This window comes from Rousettus aegyptiacus, unplaced genomic scaffold (assembly GCF_014176215.1).
Source record: "Rousettus aegyptiacus isolate mRouAeg1 unplaced genomic scaffold, mRouAeg1.p scaffold_m13_p_4, whole genome shotgun sequence".
NCBI lineage: Eukaryota > Metazoa > Chordata > Mammalia > Chiroptera > Pteropodidae > Rousettus > Rousettus aegyptiacus.
In genome coordinates this window covers 154669504-154684010 of record NW_023416307.1, presented here as the reverse complement: position 1 = coordinate 154684010, position 14507 = coordinate 154669504, and the positions used below count along the sequence as shown (strand labels likewise).

Below are 14507 nucleotides of genomic sequence, written 5' to 3'. Positions count from 1 at the left end.
AGCTATAGAATGGTGAGTGGGCAGGACGTGGACACTGTCTGAATCACCCAGCTCAACAGAGATTTGACCTGTGTGTCACTGCGTGTCACTCTAGCCCGAGCTCCGAGCTCCACCGGGCAGCATTCTTGTTTTTAATGGTATAAAACTTCCATACCATGGGATCCCCAAACACAAGCCCACAACTGAAATGTGCAACCCAGCTGAGGAAACAGTGACGTGTCGCAATGACAGAGAAAAAGCCAGGGGCGAGGGGAGCTTTTTCAGAGTTAAGATTTTCAAGGGGAATTGGAACGTCCTGGGCACTAGAACCCAGCGGACGTCAGAAGCCAGCCAGCCGTGACACTGAACTGCCCCTCCCTCGACTGTCACCTCCATAAGAGCAGGGACAACTCCACGGCATCCCCACTAGAGCTGCACACAGACAGACACAGGATATCTGCTCAAGTCCCTGCTGCATGTCCGCCGAGGAGGGCAGGAGGTTTGCGATGGCCTGGGGAGGCGCGCTGAGAACGGGGACAGTGTCTGGGCCCCTTGGCCTTGCTGCTGCCTCAACCCCACGTCCTTCTGGGTGGAACGGTTGGCCCCGCTCCTCTCTGTGTTTTGTGAACGTGCACGCGTGCACATGCGTGTGTGCGTGTGCCCACACACATACACACACACACACACCACACACACCTCACGCACACACACAAACGCAGAGGCTGCCGAACTCGGGCGTAGTGAGTGGGAGGAGGCAAGACAAGTGAAGTCGAATCCTGGAGGAAGTTGCTTTCACAAGAATTTATTTTTCAAAATTCAGAAGCCTGAGCCAGGGCAAAGCAGGCCCTTAGGACTATTTTCTGGACTCAAGACTCGAAAACAAGCCCTTGATCCTACGGCCAAGTCCTTCGATCCCTTCGCCGATCTTCCGCCCACCTCTCCGGATGAGATTGCCAAGCCCTCTGACACCCTGGAGCTGTGCACCGGGGAGAAACAGGCTTCTAGTGGGGGCTGGACCCAGGGACAAGGTCCCTCCCCACCTAGACATCCCCCTTTCTAGGCCACCCTAGGTCTCTTGGGGCCCCACTTCACCCTCTGGCTGTGATCTTTGGCGCTTGTGATTGAATCTCGACACCCATAAACAGATGGGGAAACTGAGGCCCAGGGATGACCAGGGGCTTCCCAGGGTCACACAGCCCATCCCAGCAAAGCTGAGACCAGAGCATGGGCTGAAAGCTCATCACTCGAAGCCACTGGCTCTCAGTCTTCACCAAGAGTCAGAACCCTCTGGAGGTTTGTGAAACACCACGCGCTGCCCCCCACCCCCGCGTCTGATTCAGTAGGTCTGAGTGGGACCTGAGACTTTGCATTCTTGACAAGTTCCCAGGTGGGGGCCACACTCTGATGACCACTGCTCTAAGGGATGGCAGAACCAGTCTGGAGACCCGGGGCACAGGTCAAGGGAGGCGCTCAGGGCAGGAGGGCTTTCTCTGCCCCTGGCGGGCAGTGGTCAGTCGGCTCATGGGATGTCCTCCACACCACACTCCATGCCCCAACAGCCCCTGCAGCCTAGAAGGGGCCACTTACCTCCGCACAGTTGATGTCAAAGTAGCCGTTGACCTGGTCCAGGGTGACTGTCCCCACACACTGTTTCACCAGCTAAAAAGGGGAGGCTCAAGGTCAAACTGGAACCCCGTGCCATAACCTCCAGGCTCACCCTCGTGTCTGGAAATGTTCTGCGGAGGCTTCTTGGTCAGCATCTTGGGAGGCGCCCGCCAGCACCCCCAGACCCTAGTCCGCAGGCTCACCCCATTCTCCTTGAAATCACACTGCTCCGGCACCTGCCGTGTCGTCCTGGGGCACACAGTCTCCTTCACCCTGAAGCTCACAGGCCTCGGGGTGTTTTTGTCCTTTTCCTGGCCAAAGGAAAAAGTGGGGAGACTGGGCTTGGGCTCCCGCTTGCCTTCCCTGATCTGTCTCCCAAGATCACCAAGAGTGCAGCCTCTCGGCATTCCCTGTGCGTGCCTGGCTCTGGGCTTGGGGAAGAGGCCAGAGCCCACGCCTGCCCTCGCCGAGCACACAGCAGGAGTGGACCTCGGACGACCCCTAAGGCGGCTGTGGGAGACCAGGGGCCTCCTGGAGGAAAGGCATTGCCACCGGCCCCTCAAGGCCAAGCAGAGCCCTTTCCTCTGTGGGAGACAATGAAGTGCAGGACACCTCCACAGCATCCCCAAACCAGTGACCCCATTCTTGTCCCTGGAACTCCCAGAAGCCCCTGAAGCCTGAATTGGGGGAGGCACCTCTCCTTTCGGGATTGATTCTAAGCCTGGCAGCTCTCATGCTGGGAGGGGACATGGCTCAGGGAAGGTTTCCTGGGAGAGGGGTCACCCCCACTTAAAGGGAGAAGTGCCTTCCCCACCAGAGGTCCCGCATGACAGTGTGGCTGAGCCTGGTGGGAGCAGAGACCCCCCCTCCCGCTCCCCAACTCACTTGCTGGAGCTGCGGGTCCAACTCCAGTAAGCGGTAGAGATTGGCCTCCTTGGACCGCTGGTTGAAGCCATCCACAGCACGGAGCACGGCCTCCTGGTAGCTGAAGGCCTGGGCGCTGGTGGCCGGAGGCCTCGCCAGGCCCAGGAGCAGTAGCAACAGTGACCACCGTTTCAAGGAGGGCATGTCTCTCTGGGTCTCCTTGGTCCCCAAGTCTGCCTTCTCCCAGCCTGCAGGACCCACCTTTATGTCTGCCTGGGTCTGATGCAAAGACCCCACCAGGTGCCTTCCTGCCCCATCACTGGCCACCTGCCAGGGTGTGGGCTGGGCCTTGCTTCATCCTCTGCCGTTGCCTCACGGGGCTTGCTGGGCAGTGGGCAAGGTCTGCCTCCTGTGCAAGGTGAAGAAATGGTTTCTCCATCTCCCTGAAATGTCTTTGCCTCTCCTGGGCGCCCCCAGGGAGTGTCAGCCGGGTTGCTCAAGAGAGTTGAGTCTTCCAGGAGGAGAGAGCCGGTCCTACCTCCTTCTCCCCACCATGGCCTCCCCCACAACCGGGGTGGTATCGTATATTCACCGCTAAACCTCCAGCTCTAGACACTGCCTGGCACCCAGTAGGCACTCAGTTAACATGTGATGAATGAATAACAGTAACCACGCTCCATCTGGAGCCTTCCCACCCAGCCAGTCCCAAGGGAGACTTTCAAGGCGACAGCATCCTGTTCTCTAGACCCAGCCCTCAGCCAGTTCAGGGGCTCATTTCCATCTGTCTCTCCTCTCCTAGATTCTCCTCCACCATTGCTTTTCGGTCTAAAAATGTCCCCAGCTCCCCCAGCCTCAGATGTGGCCCATTGCCCTATCCTCTCCCCGATCTATCCCAAAGAGGGGTATCTATGACTACCTTGATAAGTGTCTTCGCTTATCCTCATGCTCAAGGCCACTGCAGGCCCAGTAGATCCAGTGGCTGCTCTGAAGCCTTGTCTGTATCTACCCAGGTGCTGGTGACCCCTCTGTCCTCCTGAAACTGCCCTCCCCTCGTTCTCCCCTGACGCTGCTCTCCTGGCTTCCCCTCCTGACCCCTGGTGGCTCCTTCTCGGTCTCCTCGAAGGACTTGCAGAGTGGCACCTGGGCTGCTTCTCTCCCCAGTCCTCACATCTCCCTGAGGACAGCCCCGCTCAGGGTACCAGTTATTGTGGACAGACGTCACCTGGCCTGTATCTCTGAGCTCAAGACTCCTGCGAACACTCCTGGTCATCCCCACCGGGCCGCCTGGCCTGCTGTTTTGGTGGGTGCCGCTGCATGAGCCCTGAGCTGAAAGCCGGGGGTGTACCCCACATGCTTCCTTTTCCTCCTGGGGACACTTTCCTCTGACCTTCGCCACCGCCCTTGCCCTGGCTTTTGCCATCATCTGCTCTCCACTGAAGAGCGGCCATGACCTCCAGACTCCACCTTCTCCAGGTCCCAGGCTCTCTCCAGACCTCGGTCCACCCTCCATGCCGTTGCCTAGAGGTTCCCTCGAACTGCCGATTTGGTTCTTTCATCCCAGCCTTCAGGAGCCTGCACCCTCCTGGGCTAGCGTCAGAGCTCGGAGTCTTGTGGCTCCCCATCGCCCTCATGCGCAGCCCTGCACGCCCCAGCTGTCGGGCCTCTCTGAGCCTCCTGCCCCTTCTCCCCTCTGCTTGGCGCTCCTGTCCACCTCGCGAAGCCTTCCCTGCCCCCTCCAGCCAAACACAAAAGCCTCCTCCTCTTTGCTCCCTCGGACTTCAGGGAGCGTCTTCTGATTTGACCCCAAATGACTTTCTGTCCAGCGCTCTCGTTGAGACACCAGGTTGGGGTGGCTGGTGCTGGGAGGTGAGAGGGCACAACCGGGAGAGAGAATGGGCCAACGTGAGAGAGGAAAATGCTAGTCCCAGCGCTCGTGGGGGTGGCCATGTGGCCATGAGGCCTGGAGTAGCTGTTGGCCTCAGTTGGCCTGTGGGACTCTTGGGGCTTTGGACAGGGCCCCTTGGAAGGTGGCAGCCTGGATATTGCTGCTGGTTGCACACGTACCCCCGGGAGAAGGAAGGAGAAAGAAGCCCCTGTGCAACCTGGTTTCACAGTCCAGACATTGCCCCAGGGGCCTCTTGATCAAGCCGGGCTTGCACATCAGGGTCCTTGATGGCGGTTGGGAGGAGGGTCACGCCAGGACATCGGACCCCTAAAATCTCTCCTGGATCTCTTGCCCTTTTTGTTGGCTTCAGGGTCCCTAAGGAGCCAAACTAAGAAGGAAGCAGGTAAAATTGTTAGTCTTTAGACTGAGCGTGAAAGCTGCCCACATCCAGCTCACTCAGACCCCGGCCTGACCGGCGGAAGGGGGCGCTCTACCTCAGCCAGCACTGCTCACCCCTCTCACTTAGAATCAGCCAGCGCCCAAGCGGCTTCCTCAGGTCCCCTGACGCGAGCCAGAGTATGGCTCCAGGGGGCCTTGCCTGCCCTGTCCGGGCCACAGCACAGAGTCCAGGCTTCCCAGCTCCCAGGAGCGAGCCCTGTCCTGGGCCAGGTACGTGCAGGTGGCTTTCGGCCACATGAGGTAGGAGGCCAACTCAGATCCTTAGAAGCCATGGCTGCCCCTTTCTTGGAGAGAGAGGTGGGAGGGTCTCCCCAACTTGCCCTTTTTATAATGTCTCATCTCATTAACAAGGCAATCCGAAGAGTCTAGGTGAGTCCAGTTCATAAAGGAAAAAAAAAAGAAAGAAAGAAAAGAAAAAGTGAAGCTTTTCACATCGGGTCTTGAAGGCTGGGCCCAGCTCATCAGTGTGGTCGGGGAGCTTGGTCCACTGAGGCTGCCGAGGGCTCTGCGAGGACCTCCACAGATGAGCAGATGCTGGAGGGCCCCTCGCCCACTCCAGAATCCCCCCATGCCTGGAACAAGAGCTCCTTCAGCTTCCTCTCTTCAGCTCCCTGTCCAAAGCCCTGAAACCTGAAGGTCCTTGGCTGCCCTGGCTGAGGTACCTGACCCCGCAGGCCTGCTTGGCCCTGAGACAGCTTTTGTGAGGGTGGCCAGCTTGTCTAAAATAGAGGACTCATGGACAGTCTGGTCATCCTCTCAGGGAGCACAATATCCATCCCAAGGCTCTGTCCCTGTGGGCAAGCCACTGTCCCTCTCTGTGCCCAGAGTCCATGGTCCCAAGGCCTGGCAGTCAAAGAGCTCAGGCTCCCGCACCCAGGTGCCTGGTTCCTGCCTGGTGCTGGGTGTCAGCACACTGTTAATGCGAGCTCTTGGGTTAATACTTCAGAAGTAAACACAGGGCCCAGGAGGCAGGGAAACTGGGGCAGCTCAGGCCAAGAGCTGCCATCTCTCTGGGAGTCAGAATCCTCTTAAACAAGGGCTTTATACGAAATGGTTCCCAAAGACCCTTTGGACCTTCCGTTGACATTTTCACAGGATCAACCTAAAATAAATGAGGCGCCAAGCAGGGGAGCGCCAAGGATCAGCTTAAGAGAAATATTTTATTGCAGAAGCTCAAATCACAGTGCTGGGGGTGTGGGGAAGGCTGCCGAGTCCAACCACTGCAGGAACCCCCCTGGCCCACACTGGATAAGTGGGTATGTAGGCCACATGCCCATGCGACCCTTACGGGAGCAGAGGGAAGCAATCTGATGAGGACAGCCAACTTGCTCTTTGGTTCTTTTGTTCTTGGGCACGTTACTTCACCTCCTCGCGCCTGCCTCTGCTATAAAATAGGTCCGATTCGGTCTGCCTGGAGACCCGTAAGGACGGTAGTGGCAGTGCGCATGCGTGCAGTACCCGGCGCGGCTGCACACGTGGCCCTGGAGGCACAGGTGGTTCACTCTGCAGTTCTGGCAAGTTGCCTTCTTTTCCTGAACCGCAGTTTCCTTGTGCAAAAATTGAGGACAGAAACTCCAGCCCTGAGGGACAGCGGTGCATTGGAGTTAGATGCATGCTCAGGGCCGGGGTGGCTCACAGCCTGTGGTCAGCGCGGGCCAGCCACAGGGTCTGCCCCGACTCTGGACGATTCCCCCTTCTGCCTGTCTTTCACCCGCCATGCAGTTCTTACAGGTCTCCCTCAAAGTGCACGGGGAAGGTCCTCAGGCTCTGCTCCTGCCCAAGGCTGTAGGGCGAGTCCCTGGCTCTGTTCCCCCTCTAGGCCTGTGCCAGGAGCCCAGGGCTCCCTGGCCCCTGGGCCCTGACGTCCCCTGCCCTCCACTGCTCGAGGCGGGGGTAGGGTGGCGGGGGTGGGGAGACTCCTAGGAGACTTCGGACAGTACAGAGAGAAATCAGTCGCTCTCAGAGTGGCTTCCAGGCCAGGGCCAGCTAGAGAATTTATGAAATGAAAATGCAAGGGGCAGGGGAGGTCCCTTGTTCAAAAATGTTTTAAGAATTTTCAGGCCTGGAGAACGGAGCATGAAACCAAGTATAGTGCTCTTCGGAGCAAGGTCACCCTGCGTGACCGCAGCGGGGGTCACACTCGTGAAGCTGTTGCTGCCCCCGGCCCCACGGCCATGGCCGCAGGGCTTCAAGGAGCTGCTCCGGGAGTTTCTCGAGCGGTGGAAATTTAAACTGCCTGGGAAAGTAAACATGAGCTTATGACTTTGACTGGTTCAGCAGCATCTTCTTTAGGAAGAGCTCTGCACAAGACGTACAAGCGTGTAGCAACGCTCCGCATCGCTCAGAAAGGCTGACGGAGCCACCACCACCCCCCCTCCCCCGCCCAGATCAAGGGAGAAGGCGCTTAGCAAGGCGCAGCGGTGGGGCTGGGCTCCCAGGCCCGGGCTCTGTCCACCGCCCGCAGCACCTCCGGCCATCGGACTGTAGGGGGCAGTCTGGAGCTTCGTGATCCCTCCTCTGGCCACCCTCCAAGCCTGCACGCAACTGGCTGCTTTCCTTGGCGGGAAGACCTGCCCGGCATACCTCCAAGACAAGGCCCCGCTTCTCAAGAAGGCCTACCCCGGAGCTCTCTCGGGGCCTCCCGCCCCCAGTTCTCTCTCAGCATTCTCTGTAGGGGATTCTCTGTGGGAGTCATGAGAATGTAAAAATGTTGCAGGACAGCAAATCCAGAATTCCTCCTGGGGAATCCTGGGGAAACACTCAGTAGGCTGATAATGGGGTGGGCAGGAGACTTTGTTTTGCTCCTGAGAAAGTCAGGACAGAGGAGAATTGGGGTGGAGCCCCAGGAGGACCCGAGGTAAGAAAAAATGGGTTTGAGCCCAAGCTGGGAGACCCAGCTGACCTGGGGGCCACGTCCATTTGTTTGTCTGCCTTCCTCCGGCCTATGGGCCTCCAAGGTGTGAGACCTGTTCATTTGAGGCCCAGCTCTGAGTGGGCCCTTCACCACAGAGGCGCTTAGTGTGGGGTGGAGAGATGGGTACCCAGCCTCGTGAGCTCGGGAGGGGACACTCAGGATTTTCCCAGGCCCAGCCCACGGAGTGGGGGCGGTGTACCTGATGCCGAGTCAGGAAACACACGAGCACCCCAGGCTCCTGGAGTACCCTTCTCAAAGCTGTTCCACGGGTGAGCGGGGAATCGAGGCACCGTGTCTGAGAGAAACTGGGAAAACTCCGCAAGACAGTGATCTTCTGGTCTTTCGGGGTGGGGACAGACAGGTTCTGGGGAAGTCGGTTCTGATGAAGGCCATGCCACAGAGTGGTCCAGGGCACGGACAGAGGAGCAGAGTGCCCAAGTTCAGGTCCTCGCTCTGCTGCTTTCTGCATACTTTGGGGCAAGTAGCTACCCAACCTCTCTGTGCCTCCTTTTCCCTCTCTGCAAAACTGGCCTTGGAAAGCAGGACCCCTTAGGTGGCGGATAAAGGAGGAGGAGGTCTGATAAAGGAGTAAGAAGGTAAAGAACTTGGGACATGGCTGGCCCATGATCGATGCTCCGTACACGGCAGCCATTATGATGAACAGTGGGGGAGGCTGCCCACAAGGGCTGGTGGGGCCCTCTCTCTGGAGTCGGGCAGACATGTGTCTGAATCACTGGTTTGGCCCTCATGAGCTGTGCCTTCCTTTGAAAAGTTCTGCCCTGGTAGGCACCGTGAGCAGCAGGTGAGTATGAAAACTCACATTGCCTCAGGCATAACGGAGAACACAGGGAGAGCGGGAGAGCAAGCCGAAGAACTGGTCCGTCTGGACTGGCCTCCTGGGCTTTGCTTGGGGCCAGGATCTCTGAGGCTGGGGTAGCTAAGCCCCTAGCCAGTCAGGCTGGACCCTGGGCATGACCCCAGGCACGCTCCCTATGCCCATGCCTAACCCAGCAGAGAGGACAGACTCAGTTCGAGGGATGGGAGCAGAGGGTCCTGCAGAGGCTGTTGCACAAGCGTTGTCATTTGTCATCACGGCCTCCACGACCTGGGGCTCCAGCCTTTCCCAACTCCCGCTGCTTCCCCTCCCAGTCTGGTTGAGCCAGAATGTTCTTCCTGCCTCTTTCTGCACTTCCAACCCCCACCCCTGTCCACAGCCCCTCTGAGAGCCGGGGCTGGACCGCACCCCTCTACCTTTGCAGGGCCCTCACCGTGTCCCCCGTTCATCTCAGGGGCCGCTCCCACCAGCTGGCTGCAGGCTCCCTGTGCATCCAGCTCTCTCAGCGTGAGCTCCCTTTGCCGGAGCTGCCGGGGTCCTTTTCTGTAAGCCAGGTGACCTCGGTCCACCGGAGAGGGTCTAACAATACCGACCCTCCCAAAAGGAAGGCTTTGGGGTCTCAATCAGGCTGTCCAATAGAACTTTCTGTGATGGAGGAAAAGTTCTGTATCTGTGTTGTCCAATATGGTAGCCATTAACGACACGTGGCTAAAGAGCACTTGAAACGAGGCTGGTATAACTGACGAACTGACTTCTTCATTTAATTGGATTTTCATTTATTTAAACTTAAGTAGCCATACATGTGTAGGGCAGTAGTAGAGCTCCTTTTTTCCTTGGCCTCCTTGCAAAATTTTTCTCCTCCTTCATAGCTTCATATTCCAAGGCGTTCGTGGCAAATGGATGGCCTTTGACAACCTAGACCACGTTAGCCCCTGCCCACTCAGCTGGGGGCCAAGAAGAACCTCTCAAGATTGGCAGAAACTGGCTGTTGTCATAGTCCCCACCAACGTGAGAGAGGAAGGAGCTCTCAAAGAGAGGCCTTTGCATCAGGGCCATGTTCTGCCTCACGAGTTCCACCTGAACTGTGCGCCACCCCTCCGAGGGCAGGCCCCTCTCAGCTCTCAGACGTGGCCGTTGCCCACTTCCTTTCACCCGCAGAACATCCTCTGGGACAGGCAGGGAGGGTCGTGGTGCTGTTGCTGTTTCACAGATCAGTAAACTGAGGCCTGCCCAGAGCAGACAAAGCAACTTGTTCAAGACACCAAGCTACTCGGGTGTAGGGGCTGAGGCCCAGGTTACCCCCGAGGCTCCCCCGGCCTCAGCTACCCACTCATCCCCGTGAGTCTCCCCAGCAGATGAGAGGAGAAGGACAACCAGGAGTCGTTTTGAAAAGGGTAAGCTCTGACATCATGCAACCCAGAAGTTCCATTCCTAGGTGTTTATTGTCAAGAAGTGAAAGCTCCGCACAAAAACTTGAACAAGAACGTGCACAGCAACTTTATTCATAATATTCAAAAACCAGGAACAACCCAAACATCCACCAGCAGGCTCATCAAACTGGCCATCCACACGGGTTACTGGAGTACTTCCTACGGGGAAAAAGGCATGAACTGCAGGTACGCACATCTCAAATGAACCTCATAAACGTGACGATTTTTTTGTGAAAGAGGCCGGATGCGAAAGAGCACATATTGTGGGATTCCGTTTATGTGGAATCTGCAGAAAAGGCCAAGCTGCAGTGATAGGAAGTAAAGAAGTGGCCGCCAAGGGCCAGGGCTGGGCAGAGGAGATTGACCGCAAAGGGGAGCGACGGAATGTTTCAGGATAATGAAAATGTTCTACCTCTCTCTCGATCGTGGTGATGGTTACACGATTGCATACGTTTGTCACAATTCATGTCATTACACGGAAAACTGTAAAGTTTAAGGTAGGTAATTTATTGCCTCCGTTTTCAAAGTTGCAGAGTGTGAGGAGGTCAGCGCTGACGATTCGTGGACACTGGACACGTGTTTCAGGAAGGAGCATTGCCCCCTCCCCAACTCTCTGTGAAGGGAGAGCCCACGCTCGCGGAAGCAGGGTCACGGGCCCACTGGAGGCGAGGACAAAAAGGGAGACGGTGAGGAAAAGGAGGAGCCCACGGGGGTGGGGCGCTGTGCGTGTGCCCACGGAGCGGAGCCCACCAACCTGGGCCCGGGGCGAGCCCCTTCTCCTCTGGGCTTCTGTTGCTTCCTCTGTGAAATGAATGTGGGGCGGCATCAGGGGAAGTGGGTGCTTCTCAGATTCGCTTCTCTTTTCACAGAACGGACATCCCAGAAGGCCCGGGGCTTGCCTTGGAGCCTGGATTTTAGGCTCAAGGGGTTGGAATGGGCCCACCCCAACTCCCTCCAAGGCAGACATTGCTCAGGGATGAAAAGGGAAACCACGACCCGCTCTCCCGGCCCGCCATCGCCCCACACAGCACCTTACCTAATGTGGGCATTTGCCAACCAGCTAACAGCTGGATGGTGTAAGAGGCTCTAACTCAACCAGGATGGGAGGGAACCCCAGGAACAATTTCAGAGGCGCAGGATTGAGAAAGATTGGGACAGAGCAGTGAGACCACAGGTCCAGCTTGCTGGTCTCCAGGCCCATGCTGCCCCCAGCACAGCATTTTCTCTCAGTACTTTCTATGGGGACACAGGTGCAGGCTGTAAGGGGGGCTCAGCGGCTATCCAGGACCTCCGACTTCCAGGAAACCTCGCAAGAAAACTTGACCCTCTGGAATGAAACTTACTCCCTACCCCAGAACCTACTATGGCTCCCTATTGCCCCAATGGCCTCCATTCTCTGCCTGCTGCCTCTGACTTAACTCAGGCTCCATCACCTCCACCTGCTGGGGAATCACCTCCCCAAGAGTGCGCAGCTTGAGGCACTCACTGGGAGTAGTGTCATACACGGAAAGGTGTTACAGGTGCTCGCAAAGGTGCACAGGGCAGGGGATGACGAGATCAGCATGCCTCACATTTCTTCCAAAAAGTATTTATACTACTTGCTTTGTTTCCTCTTGCTGATGCCTCTGGGTGGTATACTGATCAGGGTCATTCCTCCCATTTCCTTGGGGTAAAACTGAGACCCAGAGCGGTCAAGAAGATGACACATAAGATAAAGGGGCAGCAGAGACTAACAACATGGGTTTGGGGCTCCCGGCCCCGAGCATATCCCACTCTGCAAAAGGCTCTGGAAACAGACTCCTGACAATTGGGTACATTCAGATTTTTACATGTGCTTAGCTTCCAGCCCAAGTCTCTCTAATGATAGCTGTCTTTTCTCCCAACACTCCTCAATTCTCTTCCCCCTGCTCCCCCAACGCCCCCGCCTCCTGGGAAACAAGTGCCCTCTGGCGGCCTCCTTGGGTGCTGCACCAATGCCCGCCAAGGAGAAGAGCTGCAGAAATGTCCTCAATCTTTTCAGAAGAGAAAAGGAACTCTAGGCACCACCACACCAAGCCATAAAACCAGTCCATCTTCTATGCGGGTAGGAGGAAGGAAGGACGGCTTCTCAGATGTCCTTATAATCCTTTGGCTTCAGGATAACATTCAAATTCTTAGCCTTTATCCACTCCACAAACACTTTTTTATCGCCTTGAGTCAGCTCTATGCTGCTGCTGGGAGCAAGATGCCAGGATGCCTCAGAAGAGCTTATCCAGGAGGCCCAAGGCTGTTTTCTCTCCTTACAAGGGCTTCCTACCCTTGAGGGCCAAATGGCTTCCTCCATCAGGACCTATCTGCATTTTTTTTTAAGGAGCAACTGGAGAGGGGAGGAAAATCTGGAGAATGGCATCTTTCCTGAAAGCCCAGCGAAGCACATGTTTCGAGAAGAGAAGGATCAACGGCATCCAGTGCGGTCAGTGATGGCTGCTGCACACAGTCAAACAAGGCCAGCAATTTGGCCACCGGATCCAGCAACATGAAGGTCCTGAGAACTTGCCGAAGGCCATTTCTGTGGCTTAGGGAAGCTGAAATGTCTGGTTGGGGTGGGTTCAAGAGAAAATGAAAGGAGAGAAATTCCAGATGAGTTTTACTGTGAAGGGAGGGAGTAGAGCCGGAGGGTAAATTGGGGTCAAGGGAAGGTTTTATTACTAACAAACATTTCCTTGAAATCTATCATTACTACGGAGGAAAAGCAGACAGATCATGAGTAGGCAGCTCCATGAAGTTCCACAAGGTGAATACGTTCAGGTAACCAGCACCCAGATCAAGAAAAAATGTGACCAGTTCCCAAAAGTCCTCCTCATGGCCTCTGCCAGTCACTACTGCCTCCCAAAGATAACCAGAACCCTAACTTCTATTGTTGTAGTCCCCAGCCCTCAAAAGGCACACGGACCACAGAACTCAGTGAGTTATAGGGAACACACTCTTTATTCAGCCAGCTGGGTCTGCCAGGGGTACACAGACCCCAAATTAAGCAGCCCCAAAATGTAGAGGTACAGAGTTTTTAAGCCCATGTTCCCATGGACATAGCCAAGCAGTGATTTTCCAGCCAGCACACTATCACAAGGATTAAAAAGCAGGACTTTCCATTTCTTTTAACTTCATGTCCCTGGAATCAAACAGCACGTCCTCTTCTGTGTTTGGCTCATGCTCAACACTGACTGTGAGAATCGTCCGCAGCGCGGGTAGCTCTTACCTTTCAATCACTCTGTGGAAGAACCTCTACTCACCCCTTCTATTGTTGACAGGCATTTGGGTCGTTCCCTGCTTGAGGTTTAAATGAATGATGTGGCTATGAACATTCAAAATGGAAGTGTTTTGTGGTGTGCACTTATAAACCGGAACGTGTCGTGTGTACCTCCGGTGCCACCTCTCGCCTGTCCAGAGCCTTCCGGTGGCTACTGCTACCTCACCTCTTCCCTCTCCCACCTACTCAACATGACCTCCACTGGGCCTCCTTGGGTGGACCACAGCCTGGCCACTGCCAGCACCGCCTTCGTGGGCCTGTCTCGCTACATCCGGGCTTCGATACCGCTGCTCCCCTGATCCAGTCTTCTAAGCATTTTTTTCACATCTTCGCTGGACATGAACATGCTTAGGCTAATGAGCCCCAGTCTTTCTCTTGAGTGCCAACCCCAGACAGTACACAAGCAGGAAACCGAGTTCATCTAATTGCTCCAACAACTGTTGAAATAGTGGTACCATCCACCCAGGTGCCTAAATAATTACCTAGGAATCCTTCTAGACTGCTCCCTTCCCCTCCCCTGCCTCAACTCTCAGTTATCAAAATCTAAAGAGCTCTCCCTCCTTCCTGACTCCCTAGGTCACTCCCTTCCTCCAGCGCCTGCCTCAGGATTTCTCACCCAGGACTGTGGGGTAGCCCCTCCTTGTTCTTCGGGCTGTCCAACTCTACCTCACTGATCTACCCTGTGGCAATTCTGATCCTGTTATCACCCACCCTCCACAGCCTCCAGCCTACAGGATGTGGCCAAACCCTTCAGGAAGCTCTAAACCCTTCAAGGACTGTCCCCCGGTTCCCACTTGGGTCCCTCCCTTGTACCCATTCTAGGACTCAGTAGTTCCCAGAAAGTGCTGTTCTCTCGCTGCCTGACCTACGAGGACTCTTTCCATAGAAAGCACCCCCACTTCACCCCAGTTCCCCTTTCCCAGCCACCTTAGGCTTCAAGTCTCAGCAGCTTTACTCTCCATTGGGAAGTGCCCCCCCTCCCTCCCCTCCGCCCCTCCCCAGCTCTATCTCCCCCCCACCCCCACGCCAGGTGCCACCTACAACCCTCCACAAATTGTCACAGCAATTATCACCTGATGGTTCCATTATTACAAGGAATGTTTTGTGAGATAGTATTTGGCAGATGTGAGCCCCTGGGGGTAGGAATTGTGGGATTTTATTTCAAGCACTGGGTTTGTCCCAGTGAGCAATGAATAAACATGGGTTGAATGAAGGAATGCAAGAAATGGGAGGCCCAGCCAACTACACAA

The 14507-nt window shown here is 56.0% G+C and overlaps 1 protein-coding gene across 1 annotated transcript; it reads right to left on the bottom strand.

Moving 5' to 3' along the window:
• Positions 1 to 753: 753 nt before the first annotated feature.
• LOC107513294 (cathelicidin antimicrobial peptide) lies at positions 754 to 7269 on the bottom strand. The gene is made up of 5 exons (XM_036219680.1): positions 7108 to 7269; positions 2470 to 2790; positions 1788 to 1895; positions 1567 to 1638; positions 754 to 955 (listed from the first exon to the last, which is right to left on the bottom strand). Exons 1-5 carry the CDS (start codon positions 7267 to 7269, stop codon positions 833 to 835), a joined length of 786 nt encoding a protein of 261 aa, XP_036075573.1. The 3' UTR covers positions 754 to 832.
• Between the last annotated feature and the right edge of the window lie 7238 nt (positions 7270 to 14507).